The sequence below is a fragment of the Pyrus communis genome, chromosome 10 (assembly GCF_041283825.1).
Source record: "Pyrus communis isolate YQ-2024b chromosome 10, ASM4128382v1, whole genome shotgun sequence".
NCBI classification, from domain to species: Eukaryota; Viridiplantae; Streptophyta; class Magnoliopsida; order Rosales; family Rosaceae; genus Pyrus; species Pyrus communis.
Genome location: NC_142574.1, coordinates 27,003,715 through 27,025,746, shown reverse-complemented (window position 1 = coordinate 27,025,746; position 22,032 = coordinate 27,003,715). Strand labels below are relative to the sequence as shown.

The following is a 22,032-nucleotide window of genomic DNA, read 5'->3' as shown; positions in this document are numbered from 1 at the left end:
TGTATTAAGTATGTAAGATGTATTGGATTCGAATATAATAAGCCGTAAAAGAAACCGATTAAGGTAATACGTGCCCATTGCTCGCCCAAAAACCAAAAATCAAATCTTTCCGATTTTTGCTGATTCGTCCCCTGATTTCCTTTGACCCACTCTCCCTCTCTCTCTTTCTCTCTCTAAAAAGTACATACCTTTCTCTCTCCTCGTAAAAAATACACCAGTACACACCCACCCCTCCCACCACCCACCATGCCATAACTCACCCTCAGCTTTTCTGTTTCGCTTCGTTTTTCTCACCCTCTCTCTCTCTCTTGGTGAAGATTCCTCTCATTCACTACAACAATGGCCGCTGCTACGTGGCGGAAGCTGAAGAAATCACTGACGCACAAGCTCTCATTCCGCTCCTCCGATTCGTCGTCCACCTCGTCGGCGTCGGCGTCTCGGCCGCCTCGTCCTCCTCCTCCCGCCTTAACCTCCTCCGCCACCCTCCGCCCCTCTCCGTCGTCTCGCACCTCCTCCTCCTCCATCTCCTCCAAGCTTTCCCGCAGCTTCAGCTCTCGCATCTCCAAGGTCAGTAATTACTACTCTCATCTACACGTTATCCATTCCTTCAATTCAATCCTCTTATCGAATTAATTTTCCGATCAGCCTGCAGTTATTAATTAATTAGTTAGTTAATTATCCCTAGTCGCCGTTCTGCGGCCTGTTTGGTTCCCGAGAAAGTCCGCCCGGGATCTCGTGTCTCGTTGTTTTGTCGCCGGCGAGATTTTGACCACGAGCTTTCCGGCGAGGGAGCGAGTGAGTTGAGTGTTAAATTGCCGCGCCAGCTGTTATTTTTCCCAAACAAACCGGCCATCGTTTTCTGACTTATTAAGTTGGTTCGCCAATTGACCAATATACCCCTATTGTTTTGGTGTATTTACGGGTGGTGGGTTTCGCTTTGTCGGTTTCTTCGGTGGCAGTTTGGGGATTTGGAGTAGGGCCTTTGACCACGTTTCTTTCTGTTTAATTTTGTTGGAGTAATTAGAAAATTACGTTTCTCTCTGTTTAGGTGTGTAAAACGTTGCTCGTTAAGTCTCTATCCGGTGGGTTTTCAATTAATTAAATCTGTATTTATTTATTTCAGTTGCCCATAAATTTACAGAAACAGACCGTTTTTTTTTGTTTTTATTAATTTATTCTATTTTGACTAATCTAGTAAATAAAAAGAAATGCTAAGAGAACTCTCAAAATCTTGTGACGAGAATTCTCGTTTAATGGTGGCAAAAAGTTCATGAATAATCCTTTTGTGAGAGTCTGTTAGGTTCTCAAGCCAAGGGAAGAGTCCAATCCAAAAGACTAGTCCAATAGGTGGGAGGATCCAAAGACTTAATAACCCCTACACCTCCATAAGTGTAGTTGACGTGGGATCATAACATTACACCATCCTTTGAAAGCCGACGCCCATGGTGGCCCTTACTCTGGTGGCTTTCACCTAGGCTCTGATACCAATGTTAGGTTCTCAAGCCCAAGGAAGAGCCCAACCCAAAAGACTAGCCCAATAGATGGGAGGATCCCAAGGACTTAAGAACCCCTACATCCCCATAAATATAGTCGATGTGGGATCATAACAGAGTCCCCTTAAATAAAAGTAGAATGTGAATTGTTCTTTTGAGTTAACTAGTTTTTAATTTGGCCGTATTTTTTGACAAAGATGAAATCTTTTTTTTTTACATATTTCACACATTTAAAGTTTCCCTAATAGTTCCCAACATAGTTTTGACGGGTCTTGGTGGAAATCTTCAATGATTTTCTTGTTAAAAGTCAATGACTTTGAGGTCAAGAAAGCCGAAAAGTCAAAGCTTTATTTTGCACGCCCTAGCAATTATTATGTCATATCATCTTTCGGTAGTCAAGGAGATGACAACGTATCTCATTTTGTGGATAATTTTACAACAATTTTGGTTATGAAATTCTAGTTTCCGAATTCGGATAGTTGCTAAGATTTGTTTGTACTGTGTTTATTGTGACTCTTGGTCTTGAATGACTCGAGTTGAGCACAATAGCTTTCAGTGCTTAACATTGTAACACTTTGACAGGCTATGCATGTGGCGAAAATTTTGTTCGTTCAATTTGGTTGATCGCAGCCTTCTCTGTTTGTGTTATTTTTTAGACAATTGTTGAAAGGTAAATGTATTGGTATGCTCATCTCATGACTGACAGTTGTTTAAATTCTTTCGTGCACAGAAAAATTGCGCCATTTGCCTGAGTAACCTGAGAGCAGGGCAAGGCCAAGCCATCTTCACTGCTGAGTGCTCCCACTCTTTCCACTTCGTTTGCATTGCCAACAATGTCAAACATGGAAATATTTGCTGCCCCATCTGCCGTTCCAAGTGGAATGATGTGCCTTTCCAAGCTCCCATCACCGTTGCAGATACTCAACAAAACCACTTGGGTCACATCCATAACAGTTTTAACCATCGTTACCAGTCTCACCTCCCATTGCTGCCCCAGGTCCATCCCGAGCCACTAAGCTTCTCAGATGATGAGCCTCTCCCGTCCACCTCACCTAGTCGATTCTCTGGCCCCCAAAATGTTGCAATCAGGGCTTATACAGAGTACTCTGCTATCCCTGTTGCAGAATCTCGCCCAACATTTCCTGTTCTTGTCAGCGTTCGAGCACCACCCCTTCAAGGAGGTGCGAACAGCCATGGCCGTACCCCCATTGACCTTGTAACAGTTCTGGATGTAAGTGGCAGCATGTTTGGCACAAAAATTGCCCTTCTCAAGCGTGCTGTCAGATTTGTCATACAAAACTTGGGGCCTTATGACCGGCTTGCCATAGTTTCATTCTCAACTACTGCTAAAAGGGTCTTTCCTCTCCGAAGAATGACTGTTGATGGTCGTGAAAGCGCCTTTCTAGCAGTCGAGTCTCTTAGAGCAAATGGTGGAACCGACATTGTTGGAGGACTCAAGAAAGGAGTTCAGGTCCTTGAAGAACGCCGGGCAAGGAATCCAGTTTCTAGCATCATCCTCTTATCTGATGGAAGAGACAATTGCAACTATGACTCACAGAATACTTCAAGTCCAAACCGGGTCTCTGAGTTCTTGAACCAATTGCCTGCTTCGGTACATTGTAGCAATGTTCCCATCCACACATTTGGGTTTGGCACTGACCATGATGCCACTACTATGCATGCAATATCTGATTCATCCAGTGGCACCTTTTCCTTCATTGAGTCAGTTGCTATGATACAAGATGCCTTTGCCATGTGCATTGGTGGTCTTCTCAGTGTTGTGGCTCAGGAACTTCGACTCACAGTTAGGTCAGCATCGCACGGGGTGCAGATTGTATCAATACCATCAGGAAGTCATGTGAGTGAGATTTCTGACGAGTGTCAACAAGGTGCTGTTGATGTTGGAAATATGTATGCAGAAGAGGAGAAACAGTTTCTGGTGTACCTTTTAGTTCCAACATCATCAGCAACTGGAAACAGGGAAGGCATAAGGAAGACATCACTGTTAGATGTGTCATGCGTGTACAAGGACCTAGGCTCAAATGAGTCAACCCATGTGCAAGGTGAGAGAGTAGAGATATTAAGACCCGAGATTTGGTCCCCTGCAGATGAGGCAGTGTGTTTGGAGGTCGACCGTCAGAGGAATAGAATTCTGGTAGCTGAAGGTATTGCAGAGGCACAAGTAATGGCTGAAATGGGAAATCTAGAAGGTGCACAGGCTATTTTGGCACAACGAATAGCAACCATCTTAACATCACCTGCAGCACAAGCTGGGGATGGTCTCTGTAATTGTCTGGAAGCTGAGCTTCGAGAAATCAGGGATAGAATGGCTAGTATGGAATCATACACGCAGACCGGGCGTGCTTATGTTCTTTCAGGGTTAAGCTCACATTCATGGCAGAGAGCCACAACTAGGGGTGACATGACAACCCAGATTATGACCATGAATGAAGGTGGAAACTCACGCAGCAGCGCCGTTGGCTATGAGACACCTACTATGGTTAACATGGTAAGGATGTCGCAGAATCTTGGGGCTAATCGCACGGCTTAGCTTCAACAAGTAATCGAACCTCATAGCCTGACTTCATTTTTCGGTAAGGTGTGAATACGGATATACAGCATTCATCCTCAGATTAATTCATACTAGGCTGATAGTATTAGTAACTGGTACTTTCAAAAGGAACCTTTTATAAATTCTGACAGCAGCAGCAGCAGTAGTCATCTTCATGCTTAATCCTGCTGCTTGTTTTGATGGTTTACACATGATTTTCCTTCACAATTTGATGGATATTCGAGTAGTTGAGATTGTTACGGGAAGTTAATATTCTATAATTTGTTTCATCTCTTGTGGTAAGGACTGAGGATTATGTTTATATCTTTTATCTTCTGGTCTGGTGATTGTGTTTGTACTACGCGATCGGAGTTTAAAGCCGGAACTGAAAATCTATCCAGACTATCCTTCATCCGGATAGATATGTCCCTGTGAGGGGCTAGGGCGATCTTTACATGATTTGGCCTTGTCCGTACCCTTTTCAAAAGGAAGGCTTAGATCTTTCAAATCTTACGCGTGAGGGATGTGAACCCTACTAGGCAAAGAATGAATCCGAACTTTCTCACAAAACTGAAAATGGCTTAGATTCGCAAATGCATCAACAACAAAATTGACGTGTTCCAATCAGATAACGAAACTAAACCGGATTTGTTGAGAGTAAAAAGCCAAATGAATTTAGAAATTAGGGATCAAATTCAAATTTGAGAATCATGACTTGAAATGAATTGCGACCATATTGACCATGAAAATAGAATCAAACTAGAAGATTTTATATTTTATATTTTGGCAAAATATTTCCTTGCTAGCATCACATTGTCATTTCATGCCACAAATAACCAATTCGAGCTAGCTTAAAATAAATTACGAAGATTTCATGCACTATACATAACACGTGTATTTTCAAAACAAATTTATTTATCTGATACTTAAAATAATAATAATATTTTATAATACTACGTCTCAACGATGTTAATTTTATATAAAATCTAACTGTGTATAAAAGTGATTAAAAGACTATGTATACAATCTAACTATTAAATTTTTGTACCAATTAATTACATACTAAGAAAGAAAAATTAAAATTAACACCACAAACACTTTCCAATATTAAGCTCATATTTACGAATTAAAAATAAAAAATATAAAAAAAAGAAAAAAAAAGATAAAGAGAAAGAACAAAAGACGGTGGAGGAAATATAGCCTATAGGAATTGACGTTGGAACAAATAAAAATAAAAGAAAAGAAAAAGAAAAATGAAACTTTGACGTCTGGTGATGCTACTGTTAGGTGAAATTCTCGAACTTGCGAACAGTTTGGCATTTCCCACCACCATAGAAGCTTCGGCAGTCTCCGCCTTGCTCCGTCGACTTCCTGCGATCACCGTCGTCTAGCTTCTCAAGTATGAATGTTCTCTTAATTTTTTCATCTTTTTAGCTATTTTTCTTTTAAATTCTGTTCGATCTACAAAAAATGATTAATTAGACTGAGAAAGAAGAAAAATTGACACTGTTTTCGCCGGTTTCTGTCTTTTACATTGACGGAAATTGGGGGATGCCATTAATTTTGCTCTTGATTTTTTTAGTGATTGGCAAAGTGAGAATTTGGTATAGTGTTCTAATGCACGAGAGCTTGAATTTGTGTTGCATTTGAATGGTGTTTTTTTTGTTTGTCTGATAAAATTTGATCTTGTAGATTATTACTATGTAGAAAATATATTGAAACAATGCTGACATTTCGATAATCGGGTTGTTGTTTATCCGTGCAATTCAATCGATTTTCGACATGGGGTTGCTGTAATAGTTCTAGTAATAGTCTTCTTACTTTTTTTGTGATCTACAGCTCAATGGATTACAGTGCGGAGCGTTGTAATTAGTTTTGAGTTACTTGCAATTTCGGGTGGTATTTTCTTGTAATGTTTGTTGACCGAAAAAAGGATCTTGTTATGTTCATCGGCAAGCACTAGCCCTTTATACATGGCCAAGCCTGAACCTAGAGGTCGCACTGTCCTTGAACCACTGTCATTGTTCAACCTCTCTGACCACTCTCGTGCACGAGTTACATCACTCGCTGTCTCCACGGTCTCCGACTCACAATGTCTAATCTACCTTGGGACCCAGTTTGGAATCCTGCTTTTGCTCTCTGTAAATCCCAATGATCAATCCCCATCTGATCCTTCCAACAACCCTTCAATCCCACAAAACATTTCGTTTTTGCGAAAAGTTTTGGTTGGCAATTCCTCAGTGGAGTCTATCCAAGTGTTTGGTGAGATTGGGAAGCTCTTGGTGCTTTTGGATGGATTTTTGTTTTTGGTTGATTCGCTTCTGTTACAGCCCGTGAAAAGATTGAGTTTCTTGAGAGGAATTTCTGTCATCACAAGGAGGCTGCGAAGCAGTGAATCAGAATGCTCGAATTTGTCAGGTCTTAGTAATTCATCAGAGTATACAAGCACAAGTCAGCGGTTTTTGCAAAAGTTCGGAAGTGGGATCAGAACAAATGGCTCGAAAACGAAAGAAACTGTGCAGCAGCGTATAGGCCATCATGTTTTCTCTGTTGTGATTGGTAAAAGATTGGTATTGGTAGAGCTTGTTTTGAGTAATAGAGTAGGTAAAAGTGACCAAGACATTGATGATGGGTCTTTTGTAATTCTGAAGGAAATTCAGTGTATTGATGGGGTTATGGCCATGGTATGGCTCAATGATTCAATAATTGTCAGTACGGTTAATGGATATAGTTTGTTTTCATGTGTTACCGGACAAAGTGGTGTAATATTTTCGCTACCGGATGTTTCTAGTCTGCCACGGCTTAAATTGTTGTGTAAAGAATGGAATGTGCTTTTGTTGGTGGACAATGTTGGCATCATAGCTAATGCACATGGGCAGCCGGTTGGTGGTAGCTTGGTGTTCCATAGTAACCTGGATTCTATTGGGGAGATATCTTCATATGTGGTCATTGCAAGGGATGGAAAGCTGGAGTTGTATCATAAGAAAACAGGTAGATGTATTCAGATGATCACTTTTGGTGGTGAAGGGGTAGGAGGGCCTTGCATTGTTGCAGATGAGGAAGATGGAAGTGGAAAACTTCTTGTTGTTGCAACCCCCACCAAGGTATGGGAAAATATCGATCTAGTGATTTATTTTTTATTTTTTATTTTTTATTTTTTTATATTATTATTAAGGGGAGGAGGGAGTTTCGAACCCGGGAAGCATGGGTAGAAACCCAACACCCTATTCACTAGGATATTGGACCACATGCTCGATTTAATGATTATCTATACTCTTAGCTTTGTTGCAGACGTGAACAAATTAAAGATTTTTATTTGTTGTCCTTTCCATGTTGCAAATTTCTAGGTTGTTTGCTATCGGAAATTACCATCTGAAGAACAAATTAAAGATCTATTGAGAAAAAAGAACTTCAAGGAAGCCATCTCCTTGGTGGAGGATCTTGAGTGTGAGGGTGAATTATCAAAGGATATGCTCTCGTTTGTTCATGCTCAAGTGGGGTTTCTCTTGCTGTTTGACTTGCATTTTGAGGAAGCAGTGAATCACTTTTTGCAGTCTGAGACAATGCAGCCTTCTGAAGTATTTCCATTCATAATGAGAGATCCGAATCGATGGTCATTACTGGTATGATATTTTTTGCTCATAACCAGGGGATATGGTCACATATAATATCTTCCTATATGAATAAAACTCACATATGCTGTCTCTGCCTTACTAAAAAACGAGAGGAGTGTTTCCTTTAAAATATAATTGCTCGTCAAAAGGTGTAAGAAGAAAATCAGGACACGGAGTGTGATACTCATTAGAATGTCAAGACTAATATTCTTGTTGTATTTTCTTGGGGATGTTAGATTACTAGGAAAAAAATACATAGGCAATGTGTAGTTCAAGAGAAAAGATTGCATAATTATATTCAATTTATCATTTATACTATTTCTTTATGTAACAATCAATACTACATTGTGAATGCGAAGAATTGTGAAAGACTCGCACGCTTGCAATCTTAGCCTGCATTTATGCTGCATTTAGCACGAACATATGTACTTCTATTACGAGCTTGCTGATTTTCATGTTGTAGTGCTGTTAAGCTTCTGAGTTTTGTAATCATAGTATTTGAACTTGCGTTTTCAGGTTCCTAGAAACCGCTATTGGGGTTTGCATCCTCCCCCTGCGCCTCTGGAAGATGTTGTGGATGATGGGTTGATGGCAATTCAAAGAGCAATCTTTCTTAGGAAAGCAGGTGTAGAAACTGTGGTAGATGATGCATTTCTCCTGAATCCACCAAATAGGGATAAATTGTTGGAGTCTGCCATCAAATCAATTACAAGGTGACTACATCACTTCTGGTTTTTCGTTAAATGTTTTTCTATTGTTTTCTGTTGCATCTTTTTATTTAATTTCACAACTAACTTGTACTTGGATTATAGTAACTTTTTCAATATACATTCTTGCTACAGCTATTTGGAGGTTTCTCGTGAGAAAGAGTTGACTCCATCAGTGAAGGAGGGAGTTGACACCCTATTAATGTACCTCTACAGAGCCTTGAATAATGTTTATGACATGGAGAAGCTGGCATCATCAGAGAATTCTTGTGTTGTGGTATGTTTTCCCACTCTCATATATTCGTTTTACCATGCCAAAGGATTTTTGCTTTTACAACTTTCCTAAATCAGGAGTTCCTGTTTCCTTACTGCATTATTTCTAGTCTTCTTGAATTTGAAGTAAATCGGAGTATATTAAGTTATTAACTGTTAATAAAATCAAAGGCAAAACAAGTTGTGTTTTCATTGTAGACCTGTTTATCCATTTGATTTCATCCACTCTAGGATATCTTCTTTTTTCATTTATACCATAATATGAATCAGAGAAAGTGATGTAGCGATTGTTAGGATTAGAAAAGAAGATTGATGGTTAGTGTAGTTGAATGAAAAACTAAGATGAAATTGACAAAAAATTCCCTTAATTTGGACCATAGTAAAGCTGCAAATTGTATTGCCAGGGGCCTGGGTCAGATCTGATTTGTATTTAATTGCTAAGAGACAGTTTTGGGATTTTAACCAACTAGAAAGGGCACACCATATGATGGTGTCAAATGCAAGGACCATGCAACATGTCTTCTAGTTGAAGACATTATATCAATGTTTGGTTTTGGAATAGCAACATACTTAATAGGCCTCAAGACAATGCACTGTTAGGATGTTGGCCAACAATCTTAGCATTCCCATGCATTGAAAAACAGAGGCTATTGTCTGGAGCCTGCTTGAAGGATGACTGTAGAACTTGCATGGGCGGTGCAGGAGGAGTTGGAAACTTTGTTAGATGACTCCGGGCATTTACGTACGCTTGCCTTCCTATATGCAAGTAAAGGAATTAGCTCAAAGGCTCTTGGTATCTGGCGCATCTTGGCAAGAAATTATTCATCTGGCCTTTGGAAAGACCCCATGTTGGAGAGTGGTTCACAGGATGGTGGTACAAATATCATCTCTGGTAAGGAGACTGCTGCAGCTGAAGCATCAAAGCTTCTCGAGGAGTCATCTGATCCAAACCTTGTTCTTCAACATCTTGGATGGGTACATGTTAATTATCTGCAGAGTTGTTCCTTATTTATCTTGGATGGTTTGTTTTGTTTTATTTTTGAAGTTTGAAATTTTTTGAAAAATCTTATGGTTTGTGCTTCGCAACTCCCTTGTTTAATTAGGAGTTGGTTGGTATTGTTAGGTTGCAGATATCAACCAGATTTTTGCAGTTCAGGTTTTGACATCAGAAAAAAGAGCTAATCAACTTCCACCAGGTGGATCTTTGATCTCCCAGTAATTTTGGTTTTGATGTGTGTTTTTTTGGTTACCACTTGTGTAGAAAATGACATCTAGGCAAGTATCCAGTTTAAAGGTGAGTGATGTATAAGAAGTTTACACCTTTATGTCTGTGCCACTGGCTAGCTACCCCAAGCAGTGGCAGAGCCAGATTTTAATGTGAGGAGGGGCCTCACAACATGAAAAGTTGTAGTAAATTGCATTTTTGGAAAATCAATCAAATTCAGTACAGAGAACTAAAAACACTGTACAAACTCAAACACTTGAATATGAAGTAAGAGTTAAGCATGAAAGATTTGAAAATATAACAGAAGGACTAAAGAAATGACAAAGAAAAGTTGATAGCAAAAGGAGGGGAAGGGAAGTCTGCACTGAAATAAGAGAGATGGAGTGAAAAACGAGGCATGTAAAAGGAAAATAGAGTTTAGATTAAGAAGGGGCACACTTGAATTTAATGGTTTCCACTGATAAGGTGCAGCAACAACAATATGTTATTGTTGCAAGAAAAAAGGCAGGATGGGCCCAAGACTATTCTGGTCCCTTAGTAGCTCCACCTCTGACCCCAAGCATGCATCTAGGCATTCATTTGGAAAATCCCTTTGAAGTAGGGCATCAAAACAATTCAAAACTTTATTTTGCTGTATCAGCCTTTTGTATTTTGTTTCTTTTTAAAAAATACAAGCCTTTTATATTAGTGTGTGTGTTATGCTGCTATCTGTATGGCATGAAAGCTAATAAATGGTTACCAATAATGCATCTGAAAGTTTTAATTTACTTGAGAAATTCTCTTTTACTGCAGATGAAGTTATTGCAGCTATTGATCCAAAGAAGGTGGAGATTTTTCAAAGGTATGTCAATTACATAGACCACAGTACAGCTTTTTCTTGAGACATTTCAGAAAGGTGGAAAGGTATAGAATGTAGCCATGTATGCACTGGGAGACTTTTCATGGTAATATTTATTTAACCAACTGTACCATTATAACTTTACAATGCAACCATGCTAACCACCTGTGTTTTCGTTAAAGTGCTATTCTTATTATCTTACTGTTCCAGCCATTTGTTTTGTCAAACGCATTTGCAATATTTATTTTTTCCTTGGTTGCTTTACTGTGTTATGTACTTATTACTTATCAGAAAGAAAAACAGAAGTTTCTTCCTTATGTGATGTGACCTTCAATGTATAGAATTGGGTTTTACCTCTTTATGTGCACAGGTACCTTCAGTGGTTGATTGAAGACCAAGAATACAGTGACAGTCAGTTCCACACATTATATGCTCTCTCACTTGCCAAGTCAGCAATTGAAGCATTTCAAGCAGATATTGCCTTGCAAAACCTTGGTCCTGGAAGGATAGAAGAGACAAACATTTCTGATGATGGAACAAGTTTGATATTTCAAAGTCCTGTTCGGGAAAGACTGCAGATGTTTTTAGAGTCTTCAGACTTGTATGACCCAGAGGAGGTTCTAGACTTAATCGAGGGATCAGAATTGTGGTCAGAGAAGGTCTGTCATAACCATATATGGACCTTGTCTTGAATTCTGCTTTAGAACCCTGGCTACCTGAATACACAAATTATTTACAATGTGCCATTGGACAAGTTAATTATTAAGTTGTGGTCATTAGCTGTTGGGCCAATTATAGACTGCATTGATACTGCTACTGCTACTTTCTGATTCTCGATTTGTTTAACAGGCTATTCTTTACAAGAAACTAGGGCAAGAGGCATTGGTGCTCCAAATTTTAGCCTTGTAAGTTTCATCTTGCTTTCTGAAAAATCTGCAACAATACATTAGTTGCTACTTCATCTGGGTATCATTTATAATTAATGCGGCACAAGTTGATGGTTGCTTCGATGTGGTTCCCCAATTTTGTTTTCCTGAGAATGATAAATTTCAGTATTATCTTGACAATGGGGTTTCTTTTGTGCATTTCTTAAATTTTTACACCTATCTTATTTTGTGAAGTTCGAAAAAGTCACGTGTTCAGCAATTTCTTGCATCACATAAGGTTTATGACTAGTAGTATTAGTAAAATCTTATGGTATAGGGTTTAGGTAAAGAAATTGTTCCACATAGTATTTAAGTAACTGAGCTTTGGGGGTTTCCCTTCCCCAGCCCCATCCCCCACCCCCCAATTATATTTTTTACATTATGCGGTGTCGAATATGCTTCAGTTATGGGGTTTCATAGTAAGTTGAGAAGTGTTGGCCTATGGTCTAACATAGGGTTTCCTTGCTTTTTAAGTTTTGTGTGAACTAACATACAGTGGCTTTTTAGGAAGCTGGAAAACAGTGAAGCTGCTGAGCAATATTGTGCTGAGATTGGGAGACCTGATGTCTATATGCAGTTGGTTCTCTCTCTCTCTCTCCACATGCACAAGCACACAAAACACCCATAAACACACATGCGAAGTATGCGTATGATGTATTTAAAATTGCTTCTCAATTTTCCTTTTTGTTTGTGCTGTGAGAACTCAGGTTACTTGATATGTATTTGGATCCGCAAGATGGTAAGGAGCCTATGTTTAAAGCTGCTGTTCGCCTACTCCACAATCATGGGGAATCATTGGATCCTTTGCAAGTTTTAGAGGTATCAGACTCTCTCTCTCTCTCTCAGAGATTTCTGGGAAATTGGTGGGGAGCGGAGAAAACTGAAGTTTGCACAATTGCACATACATTTTTGTTTGGTTACTTCTACATTATTAGCAAGATTCTAATTTTGGGGACTCAAGAGTCTTATGATGTTTCTCATTTTCTGCGCAAAATTCTGGTTTGATGTTGCAGAGATTGTCCCCAGATATGCCTCTTGAACTTGCTTCTGAGACTATACTAAGAATGCTGAGAGCTCGACTTCATCATCACCGTCAAGGAAGGGTAAGTTTTGTGTTTGAGATTCTTGTCATTCTTCCTTAAGATCGTGAAATATTCATTAATTGGTTTTTTTTTTTTTTTTTTTTTTTTTTTTGTTTGGTGGGTATTGAGCTATGTTCTCCATATCAGATTTTTGTCATTCTTCCTTAAGATCGTGAAATATTCATTCATTGGTTTTTTTTTTTTTTGGGTGGGTATTGAGCTATGTTCTCCATATCATAAGGAAATTAGTGAATCTATTTTTTCTTAAGTTGCTTGCACGTAGCATCTCCATGTTTCGTGCTTTTCATTCCTTATCTTGAGCCAATACATTAATTGCTTTTCAGATTGTGCACAATCTGTCACGTGCTTTAGATACAGATGCAAGTTTAGCAATATTGGAGGAAAAGTCAAGGCATGTGCAGATCAATGATGAAAGCCTTTGTGATTCTTGCCATGCACGCCTTGGAACTAAACTATTTGCTATGTACCCGGATGACACCATAGTCTGTTACAAGGTTAGTAATGTTGACCTTTCATTACGCACTGAGGATGATTTTTTTCTTTTAATCTTGATTGTCCCACCTTTCATAACTTATTACTAACGCCTTACCAGACAGCCCCACGTCTATTTTCGATCATATATTTTTCAATTTTCTGTTGGCAGAAAAATCTGGTATTGTACTTTTTCTAAGATGTCTCATATGGTTCGCTGTTGAGACACAGGAAAATACATGCAATTTGTGTGAGTATGAACTATTATCTAGATCCCCTCCCTCGGTATTTATAATGGATAATACTCTTAAATATCATGACAATGGCTTGAACCGCTCCATACTCTACTAAGAAGGGAAAATATAGGCGAACCACTATGGTGACCTGTTACATGCAACAAGATTGTACAACCTTCCGGTTTCAAATGTTCATTCAGCTTTAATGCAAAACAAAATTTCTTAAGCAGATTTATATCTAATGGCCACCCTATGTTAATTGTTCATGGCTAGTAATAAGGTTTTTCTAAATTAACATCCTTTCTTGTGCAGTGTTTCCGTCGTCAGGGTGAGTCTACATCAGTCACTGGTCGCAACTTTAAACAAGATGTCCTAGTGAAACCAGGTTGGCTTGTGACCCGGTAATCCAAATGGTGATGCGATAATGAAACCGAAGATTGAGGCTGGTCTGTGCCTCTGAGTCCATGCTTTTTCTTTGAGGGTCAGGATCAGGTTCTTAGCAACTCAAAAGTCATCTCCAGGCCCCAATTTCGTAGTTCATTGTTCGGTAAAGGATGCTCCATACCATGCCATTATTCCCTTCTCATGGAATACATGTGTTTCTTTGAATCATCATCAAGCCCACCATTGTGATAGGGAAAAACTTCAAGCATGATATCATGGCTACCTGGATCTGTTGTGATCCGAATCTCTAGAGGAACACGTAGTTTAGAAGTTTGAGATCCGGCTAATCCATTCCTTCCCAGAATCAGGAATAACACCGCGAGTTTGCATAGCATGAGTTGAAATGACCAAGAGTTTGCCGCATAGTGGAGGGATCAGCATTCTTCATCGCTCAGTTCTGTAGATATGCTGAACGTAAACTTCCTTCTGCACTATGATAAAAATGTCGTTACATTCAGAAAATTTTGACAAATGTTTGTAATGTGACGGTATCTATATCGGATGGCTGATAACGGAGGAGGGATGTTGATGTTAGACGCTTATACGTTGTGCATTGTTATTACTTACAAAGGGAATTTCCAAGTTATAAGTTGGGAGTTGTTTTATGATGTTTAGTAAATTCGAACAGGTAAAAAATGTGATCCGGTTTTCTCAACTTGTTTATATTCAAGACAAAAAGGGAAAGAAAAGAGATTTATATCTGTATATGTTGGTGATATTTGTGCCATATCTGAATATGGAGACAAGCGTTTATTACGTGACAACCGTATTAGACGAGTGGTTCACTCTTTAAGCACGCAGCCTACGTGCATTAAATAAACGACGCCATTTTAACTATATCTTGGTTGCAAGAAGAATTTATCTTGAATATGAGTGTTTTCCCTTATAAATATGCTTGTGAAACATTTGGATCAAGCTAATGGAAAGCACTGAAACCCACACAAGGCATGGTAGACTTTCTCATTATCTGCATATGATTTTAAGAGTAGGATAGATTGAGAGAAAATCTGAATCAACCCCCAACCAATTACAATCATCCAACTCAGCCTCCTTACTCCCTTCACCCTATCCACTCTCCCTCCTCTCTCCTCCACCACCAGTCTCTATTCCTCCAAGATTCTAAAACCCTGCCCTCCACACTCTCACTTCCAAGTTCTCCTCCTTCCTCTCTGCTCCTCCTCACAAACCCTAAACAAAAATAGAGGGAAAAAAACCATGTCTCTCACAATTCCCACAAACCTTTCAAAACCCATGTTTCAGCCAAAACTTAGCTCCCCATTGGCCACAAAGCTGCCAAGAACCGTGGTCTTCTGCTCTGCCTCCCCAAACCCTAACCCTACCCCTGAGAAAATATCGACTGCATCGCCCATGCAGGCGTTCTCCACTGCACTCGCACTCTCCTCCATCCTCATTGGCTCAGCTCCCATGCCTGCAGTTGCTGACATCTCGGGACTCACCCCATGCAAAGACTCCAAGCAGTTCGCCAAGCGTGAGAAGCAGCAGATCAAAAAACTCGAGTCCTCACTGAAGCTCTATGCACCCGACAGTGCACCCGCCCTAGCCATCAAGGCCACCATAGAGAAGACTCAGAGGAGGTTTTCCAACTACGGCAAGCAGGGTTTGCTTTGTGGGTCGGATGGGCTCCCCCATTTGATTGTCAGCGGTGACCAGAGGCACTGGGGTGAGTTTATCACTCCTGGTATTTTGTTCCTGTACATTGCTGGGTGGATCGGGTGGGTTGGGAGGAGCTACTTGATTGCCATTAGGGATGATAAGAAGCCGACGCAGAAGGAGATCATCATTGATGTGCCTTTGGCTACTAGCTTGGTTTTCAGAGGCTTCAGCTGGCCTGTGGCTGCTTACAGAGAGTTAGTGAATGGTGAACTTGTTGCCAAGGACGTTTGAGCTTCTTTTTCTTATTCGTTTTTAATTTCTTTGTATAATTTGTAAAATTACTTGGAATTATATGTACCAAATGCTTGTGTTTGAAACTGATCCCACTTAACATTTCTATTTCTATTTGTGCTAATACCTAAGCATAGTTTAGTATTACCCTCATATGGTAGTATGATACTCATTTGTCATTTGAAAATACTTGGAAGTCATTTCAGATCACAGTTTGGGGTGTGTGTACAAACTTATTTTTTTGTTATTTTAGTGAGGCTTTTGCAGACTGTAATTTGTAGGTAAGTAATAATGATTTACATGAAAATCTGTAGATTAATTTTGCAAATGATATAGGGATGAACATACTTCAACAAGGTGATGCAATTTAGCCTCAAGAATGCGGAGGTTACCGACCAAAGATTGGCGAACAAAATCTTTAAGAACTTTTTTGGTACAAAATCTTCAAGAAAAGACTTACACAAAATTTTTCATTGTCACCTAATATTTAGTTCATGATGCTTGTCAGTGAACATATTGCATTTAGATTATGCATAATCAATCCTTGATAGATCCTGCGCATATGGTTGCATGTACATGTAGACAATTCAAGAATTTGTTTTGATACAAATCATAGTAATTTTCATTGTTTAGGTAATTGCCATCACGTAACAGTTCATGACGCTTGTCAGTCTCACATATTGTGCGTAGAGTAAACAATTCACAATTAATCCTCGATAATCAACGGTGTGGTTATATGCAGACAATTCAAGAACTTTTATGATACAAAATCTTCAAGAAAAAAAGACTAAACATAGTAATTTTCATTGGTTAGGTAATTGTCTGTCACGTAACAGTTAGTTTGTGACGTTTGTCAGTACGCATATTAAGTGTACAAAAATTCATATAAAAATCCTAAAAAAGGTTGTTGTGGTTATATGCTTTGAGTGATATTTGAAGCCCCCAATTCCAAATTTCCCAATTTAACAACAATGATTCCATCTATGATTTTGTCGAAGAAATGTGCATAGAGCATAAGTGTTTATGTCCTAATATCATGTACTCCACTCAAGTATTTTCGTTCACTTGTCAAAAGGGGATTCTTAGACAAAACCGCACAAATAAATCAATCACATCCAGCAATTGGATAAAAGATGAGAGGATCCTTGCCGGATCCTCATTCTGAAAAAAGAAATCCCCTCCATTGGACCAGAAAATAAAACATGCATGCACTTTAGAAAACATAAAAGAGTCGTTTCTCTGGCGTGGAAAAAGTTTACGGGGAGGAGAGGCTATCCCATTTTAGAGTCAGGGCAGCATATATTATAATTTTTTTGAAGAATTATAGAGGGGTCTCAACCTCTTTTTTGTTTTTAATAGATCACCCACCAAGAGTGATTGCTGATGATGGGACTTAAACTTAAGCCTTGATCCAACAAAAGAAACAATCCTTACTAACTCAACCGACTCTCATCGGCATAAAAGAGTCGTTTTCCAAAACAGAAATGCGGCAAACGGTCAAATATTTAGACAAAAATAGGTGGAATTTTACTATGATTACCAATAATATTCCATACATGACTGCTCCACAATCTGCAAATCCTACTACAATCCTCTTTCAAATTTCGTTCCCACTCTATTCCCCAAACTGTCAATATGTTTGGTGGATTCACACATCCAAAGTCAACCAGTCACTTGGAGCAAATATAAAAAGTCCCACAAATATATGATTACCCAATATAAATATAAACAAGTTAAACTAATATTTACAATCTAGTTACTAAAGGAAAATGAATCTCGAACTCAAGCGGGCGAATCGCCTTGGTCACCGTCACCGTCACCATCACCGCCACCGCTTTTACTGTTGTAACCGTCACTAGGTTTGCCCCCGGTGTACATTTAAGGACTACATAAGTAGTAAAGCAAATATTAGGCATGAATACCAAAACTAATTACTCTCTAGATTATAGTAGAGTAAACATTAGAAATTAATTAAGCTTAGCATGACCACATGGACTCTCCCAATCCCAAGCTGGCATGGTCCTCCATCATATCCATGTCGAAAATAGGCCGGGCCTGAGAACCCATGAACTTAGATGGGGGTGACCCACTATTACTTGGGCTAGCCGGACTTAACCCATGGTTAGAGAATGATGCAGTCTGACGCACCCTGAGGTGCACCACCTCTGCCTGAGCTAGAGCCAGTTGGGTTTGAAGCACATCAATCTGTTGTTGTAAGGACGAAATTGCCCCAACACAACCATAAACTGGGTCTCGCACCCTGGCATTTGCTTCATACACCATGCTACTTACTGCATCTCCTCTTTGGTGCTCTGGCAGCTCCTGCAATTGTCACAATTAAACTTGATCTTAACTTTTGACCACAAAAGAAAGTTGGCGCTAGTTATGGTGAAAACTTACATGCAACCGAGATATATATTTTAAATTAATCACACTATGAGTGACTGACATGGGTACCGTACAACTGAGTCAGTTACCCCTTTAAAGAGCCTTCAAAACTTGTAACCCTAGTCCCGAATGAAAGGCCAAAGGTCCTACAAGACATGTTTTGGCTTGATGTAATGATCACACCACTCTATGATCCTTGCAAAATCCAAATCACGCGTCATCAGCCATGCTCTTATTCATTCGGCTGAACATAATATATGGCCCCAAATTAAGTTATGACACTTTATTTATTTATTTTTTTTAAAAGCAAGATAGATAACTGACGACAAATTATGGTTATCCATTTATTTCGGGGTTCGAAAAGACTAACATAGGCATTTCAATCTTATCCTGACCACAAGTTTGGCTTCCACACTAGCAGTGGATTTCGAACTCAAGACCTCTAATTTTTAATTTAAAGGAAGCTTCGCAATTTGTCATTTACCACTAAATCATCCGCTCGTGATTAAGTTATGACACTTTATTGGTTGCCTGTCTACATCTACGAGGCATCATGTCTCACTAAAAAGAATTGAAAAGAAAAAAAAGGTAGAAGATAGTGATTTTTACATTTTTTATTTTTTCGTTTTGCACTTTTCTCGTTGGTTCTATTCATCGATTCTATCTCGATTTAATCAATATAAAATGTTAGACCATAAAAATACAGACTCACCCATTAAAACTCCACGAGTAAAGATTCTCTTTGGCCTGTCCACGGAGGATAACACCCGAGCAGAAGAGAGAGAGTATTCAAGGATCCAAAAATTACTTCTCAAATAAAAAAGAATAAACCATCTTTTGTTTTTCTTAGATTTTGGCATCTTTTCTTTATCACATTTCATGGGCTTGTTAAAATAGAAAAGTAGATCCCCAAATGATATATTTCTGTTATTTTTTTACCTGAATAAAATAATAAGAAGCAAGAAACAGCTTCACGTGATCACGTAAAACAGCTTCAGAAGAAGTTTGTAGAAAAATACAAAATAGATTTTTATTTTTTCTCAATGGAAAGTGAAAAAGGTAAGTTGGTGTTGGTGCAGCAAGCAATGAGTGTTGTGTATATCGTATCCATAAATTGACTTCATTGCCCCTTTTTATCAGATTCCAAAGTCTTGTTAACCGTTGAGCAATTTTGGCTCCTCTTGGATCCGAACAGTAAAACGACTATCTGAAAACACCCTAGTGAGAGTGAACACTTAGTGTGCTTTTCAAATATGAACACTTGCCAATTGACCAATATGAACACTTCTCCGTATGGCCGAAAGGGTTTTGGAAGCAAATTTTGGTGTAGATCGACAACATATGCAAACTACCTTCAAGGGGTAATGGTAATTTATACAAATATCATGCATGTTCTCTCGTCGTTGAGCTTATTTTATGTTTACGTTATCGATCTGTGAAATTGAAATCAATGGTCAAAGTTGCTATTTCTTAAGCTTGATATTCACACAACAAATTAACTTACTTTCCGAACCTACTCTTTCCATGTCTTTGAGAATAAGAGGGTAGAAACTAGAGAGATCATGATTAGTGGTAGGAATTACCTGCAACATCTTGTTGACATTGCTGGCACCAAACACTTTGTGAACATTAGCAAACTTTTGGGGCTCATCCGCAGGAAAATAGGGAGCAAACACACAATCCTGAGCGCACCTCCTTCTGAGAAGCTTGCATGCTGCACACGGCGAGGGTGCACCTTGTTTCCTGCTGCTTCCGTTCTCCTTCATGCTTGCCGCGTGTCTGATCTTCGTTGGACGAACACAATCCCCAACAGTGGGCAGTAACCCTAGTTGTGTAGGGTAACACAATTTTTCCTTGAAAGAGAAGGACAAAGCCCTATTTTATGAGTGTGAAGTAGAAGCTGATGAGAGACAAAACAAAGAGGTAGCTAGTTTAGTTGAAAGAAGCAAAAAAGCAGAGAGCAGAACAGTAGAGACTGAAAGTAGAAGAAGGATAAGGAGGGATGTGAAGTGGGGATGGTGGGCATAATATAACAAGAAAAGGAAGCATTGCATCTGGGGTGGGTCCTACTTGAAAACCCTTTAGATTTTGGTCGACCAAAATCTTCAATCCTGACATGACTCATTATTTGGCGCCATTTTAAACTTACCTTTTCTCATTAGGTAACATATTATAACATGCATATGCTTAATTTTGTAATGTACACCAATGCAATTAGCAACCATGAAAAATTAAAATTTGCGCGGAGGGCAACTCAAAGCTTGTCACGCCGTTTTAGGTCCTGCAGTTTCATAGAGCTAAAATCTACTAACTAGTTTTCATTAATGTTTTAAAAAAGCATGTGTTTATAGAGGTAAATTTGACAATAATATTATGATAGGTCACTCTCGAATTACTCTTATTTTGTTTGAATTGTCTAATTCGTGTTGTGGCTGGAAATGGTTACATTTTTAATTGCATGGGTCTGGGGTGCGAGAGAGAAATAAATTACAAAGAGAATTTTTTACAGACCTTTATACAAGTCAAATTTCAACCTCATAGAGGAGTTTTAATTTGTAATTTTAGAGTTTTGATTGCATTCGCATCATATTATCAATGAAATGAAAAAAAAAACGAATTTAATTCAATATTATCGGGTTGGTGTTATGATTCGGTTGGTACCATTGAGATCTGCCCATATGTAAATGGGCACTACCTTTTGTGAAAGTGAAGCATGCCAAGTGATGCAATTTGGTGTAGTTTGCAATTATATAGATAATATATTTGTTTTTATATATTTATTTCTTTTTTAACGCTAAAAAAAATTGGACCCTGAAACCATAAGGTCTATAGGTTAAGGAAAGTGTTATTCAGACACTTATTTTTACCTTTTACACATCTTTGTTAATTTTTTGGTTGTTGATCTTTTTTAATTCATTCGATGCAACGGTCAGAAACTGAGAAAGTGTGTGAAAAGTAAAAATATGAGTGTGGATAACACTATCCTATATTAATATTTAGGACAATGTCACAGAGATCAAAATTTTAAACCAAATTTGCAAACCAAATGAGGTGTCACTAATTGAAAATAAATATGTTAATCAACACTTAACTAATAATCGAATCACCAACATCTATATCATTTGATTTACAAAATTTAATTTAAAAATTTGATCTACTTAGTTGTACCCTAATATTTATATACCAACTCTCTTACTCAATCTTAATCATAATGCATAAAATGGACATGTATATACACACACATACCCACACACTTGACATATTTGCAGTTGAGGATCCAATGAATGAACAGAAGCATCCATATGCCTTGCATGTCACACTCTTCAACTTCTAACTTTATCTGTAGCACGTTGGAGCAGCAAGACCAAAAACCTGGTGATGGGTGTGAACCCGTGGACTTCTAAACTTTGAATATACTGCTATGCCACTTAGGAAGAAAAAAAATCTTATTATTTTCATAGAGAGATGAGAAGACATATTTAGATCATTTTCAATGAAAATGTTACATATGAATTATCAAAATTTAATTTGAAAAAAAAAGTACTACAGTTTTATATTATATTACTCCCCACTACTACAGTTTTTAAGGAAAAAAATAGTAATTTAAAGTTGTATCCTGCTGGTGAATTATGGATCCCACACATTAAATAATAAAATTGACTTCATTGTTTTTGTTCGCTGTATAAAAAAAAAAAAACAAAAACTGTTGAAAAGTAAAGAGTCAAATTACTAAGCTATCATGTCAAGTATGGCATCTCCCTTCAAGAAAACCTTGATGTCTTTTAACTTTAGTTTACTTCTCTGACATCTTTTTTAAGATGCTCTTGAAAGATTAGAGCATTTTTAAAAGAAGATGTT

The 22,032-nt window shown here is 38.5% G+C and overlaps 4 protein-coding genes across 5 annotated transcripts; 3 read left to right on the top strand and 1 right to left on the bottom strand.

Moving 5' to 3' along the window:
- The first annotated feature begins 143 nt into the window (after window positions 1-143).
- LOC137730008 (E3 ubiquitin-protein ligase WAV3) lies at window positions 144-4,334 on the top strand. The gene is made up of 2 exons (XM_068469068.2): window positions 144-567; window positions 2,224-4,334. Exons 1-2 carry the CDS (start codon window positions 340-342, stop codon window positions 4,042-4,044), a joined length of 2,049 nt encoding a protein of 682 aa, XP_068325169.2. The 5' UTR covers window positions 144-339; the 3' UTR covers window positions 4,045-4,334.
- A 913-nt stretch (window positions 4,335-5,247) lies between these two features.
- On the top strand, window positions 5,248-14,536 carry LOC137727652 (vacuolar sorting protein 3). Of its 2 annotated transcripts, none has more exons than XM_068466477.2 (15): window positions 5,248-5,443; window positions 5,884-7,148; window positions 7,392-7,667; window positions 8,175-8,371; window positions 8,501-8,642; window positions 9,341-9,613; window positions 9,762-9,834; window positions 10,656-10,704; window positions 11,072-11,360; window positions 11,551-11,606; window positions 12,135-12,203; window positions 12,335-12,446; window positions 12,641-12,730; window positions 13,054-13,224; window positions 13,750-14,536. In XM_068466477.2, exons 2-15 carry the CDS (start codon window positions 6,018-6,020, stop codon window positions 13,840-13,842), a joined length of 3,021 nt encoding a protein of 1,006 aa, XP_068322578.2. In that variant the 5' UTR covers window positions 5,248-5,443; window positions 5,884-6,017; the 3' UTR covers window positions 13,843-14,536. The 2 variants fall into 2 exon arrangements, 1 of the variants encoding a protein (XP_068322578.2); XR_015952198.1 differs by having other exon boundaries at window positions 5,300-5,443; window positions 12,135-12,207.
- A 238-nt stretch (window positions 14,537-14,774) lies between these two features.
- On the top strand, window positions 14,775-15,872 carry PSAF (photosystem I subunit F). Its single transcript, XM_068466478.2, has one exon. It carries the CDS (start codon window positions 15,097-15,099, stop codon window positions 15,784-15,786), a length of 690 nt encoding a protein of 229 aa, XP_068322579.2. The 5' UTR covers window positions 14,775-15,096; the 3' UTR covers window positions 15,787-15,872.
- Window positions 15,873-17,290: 1,418 nt separating this feature from the next.
- Window positions 17,291-20,170, bottom strand: LBD4 (LOB domain-containing protein 4). The gene is made up of 2 exons (XM_068468271.2): window positions 19,758-20,170; window positions 17,291-18,108 (listed from the first exon to the last, which is right to left on the bottom strand). The coding sequence occupies exons 1-2, from the start codon at window positions 19,938-19,940 to the stop codon at window positions 17,764-17,766; spliced, it is 528 nt and encodes a 175-aa protein (XP_068324372.2). The 5' UTR covers window positions 19,941-20,170; the 3' UTR covers window positions 17,291-17,763.
- Between the last annotated feature and the right edge of the window lie 1,862 nt (window positions 20,171-22,032).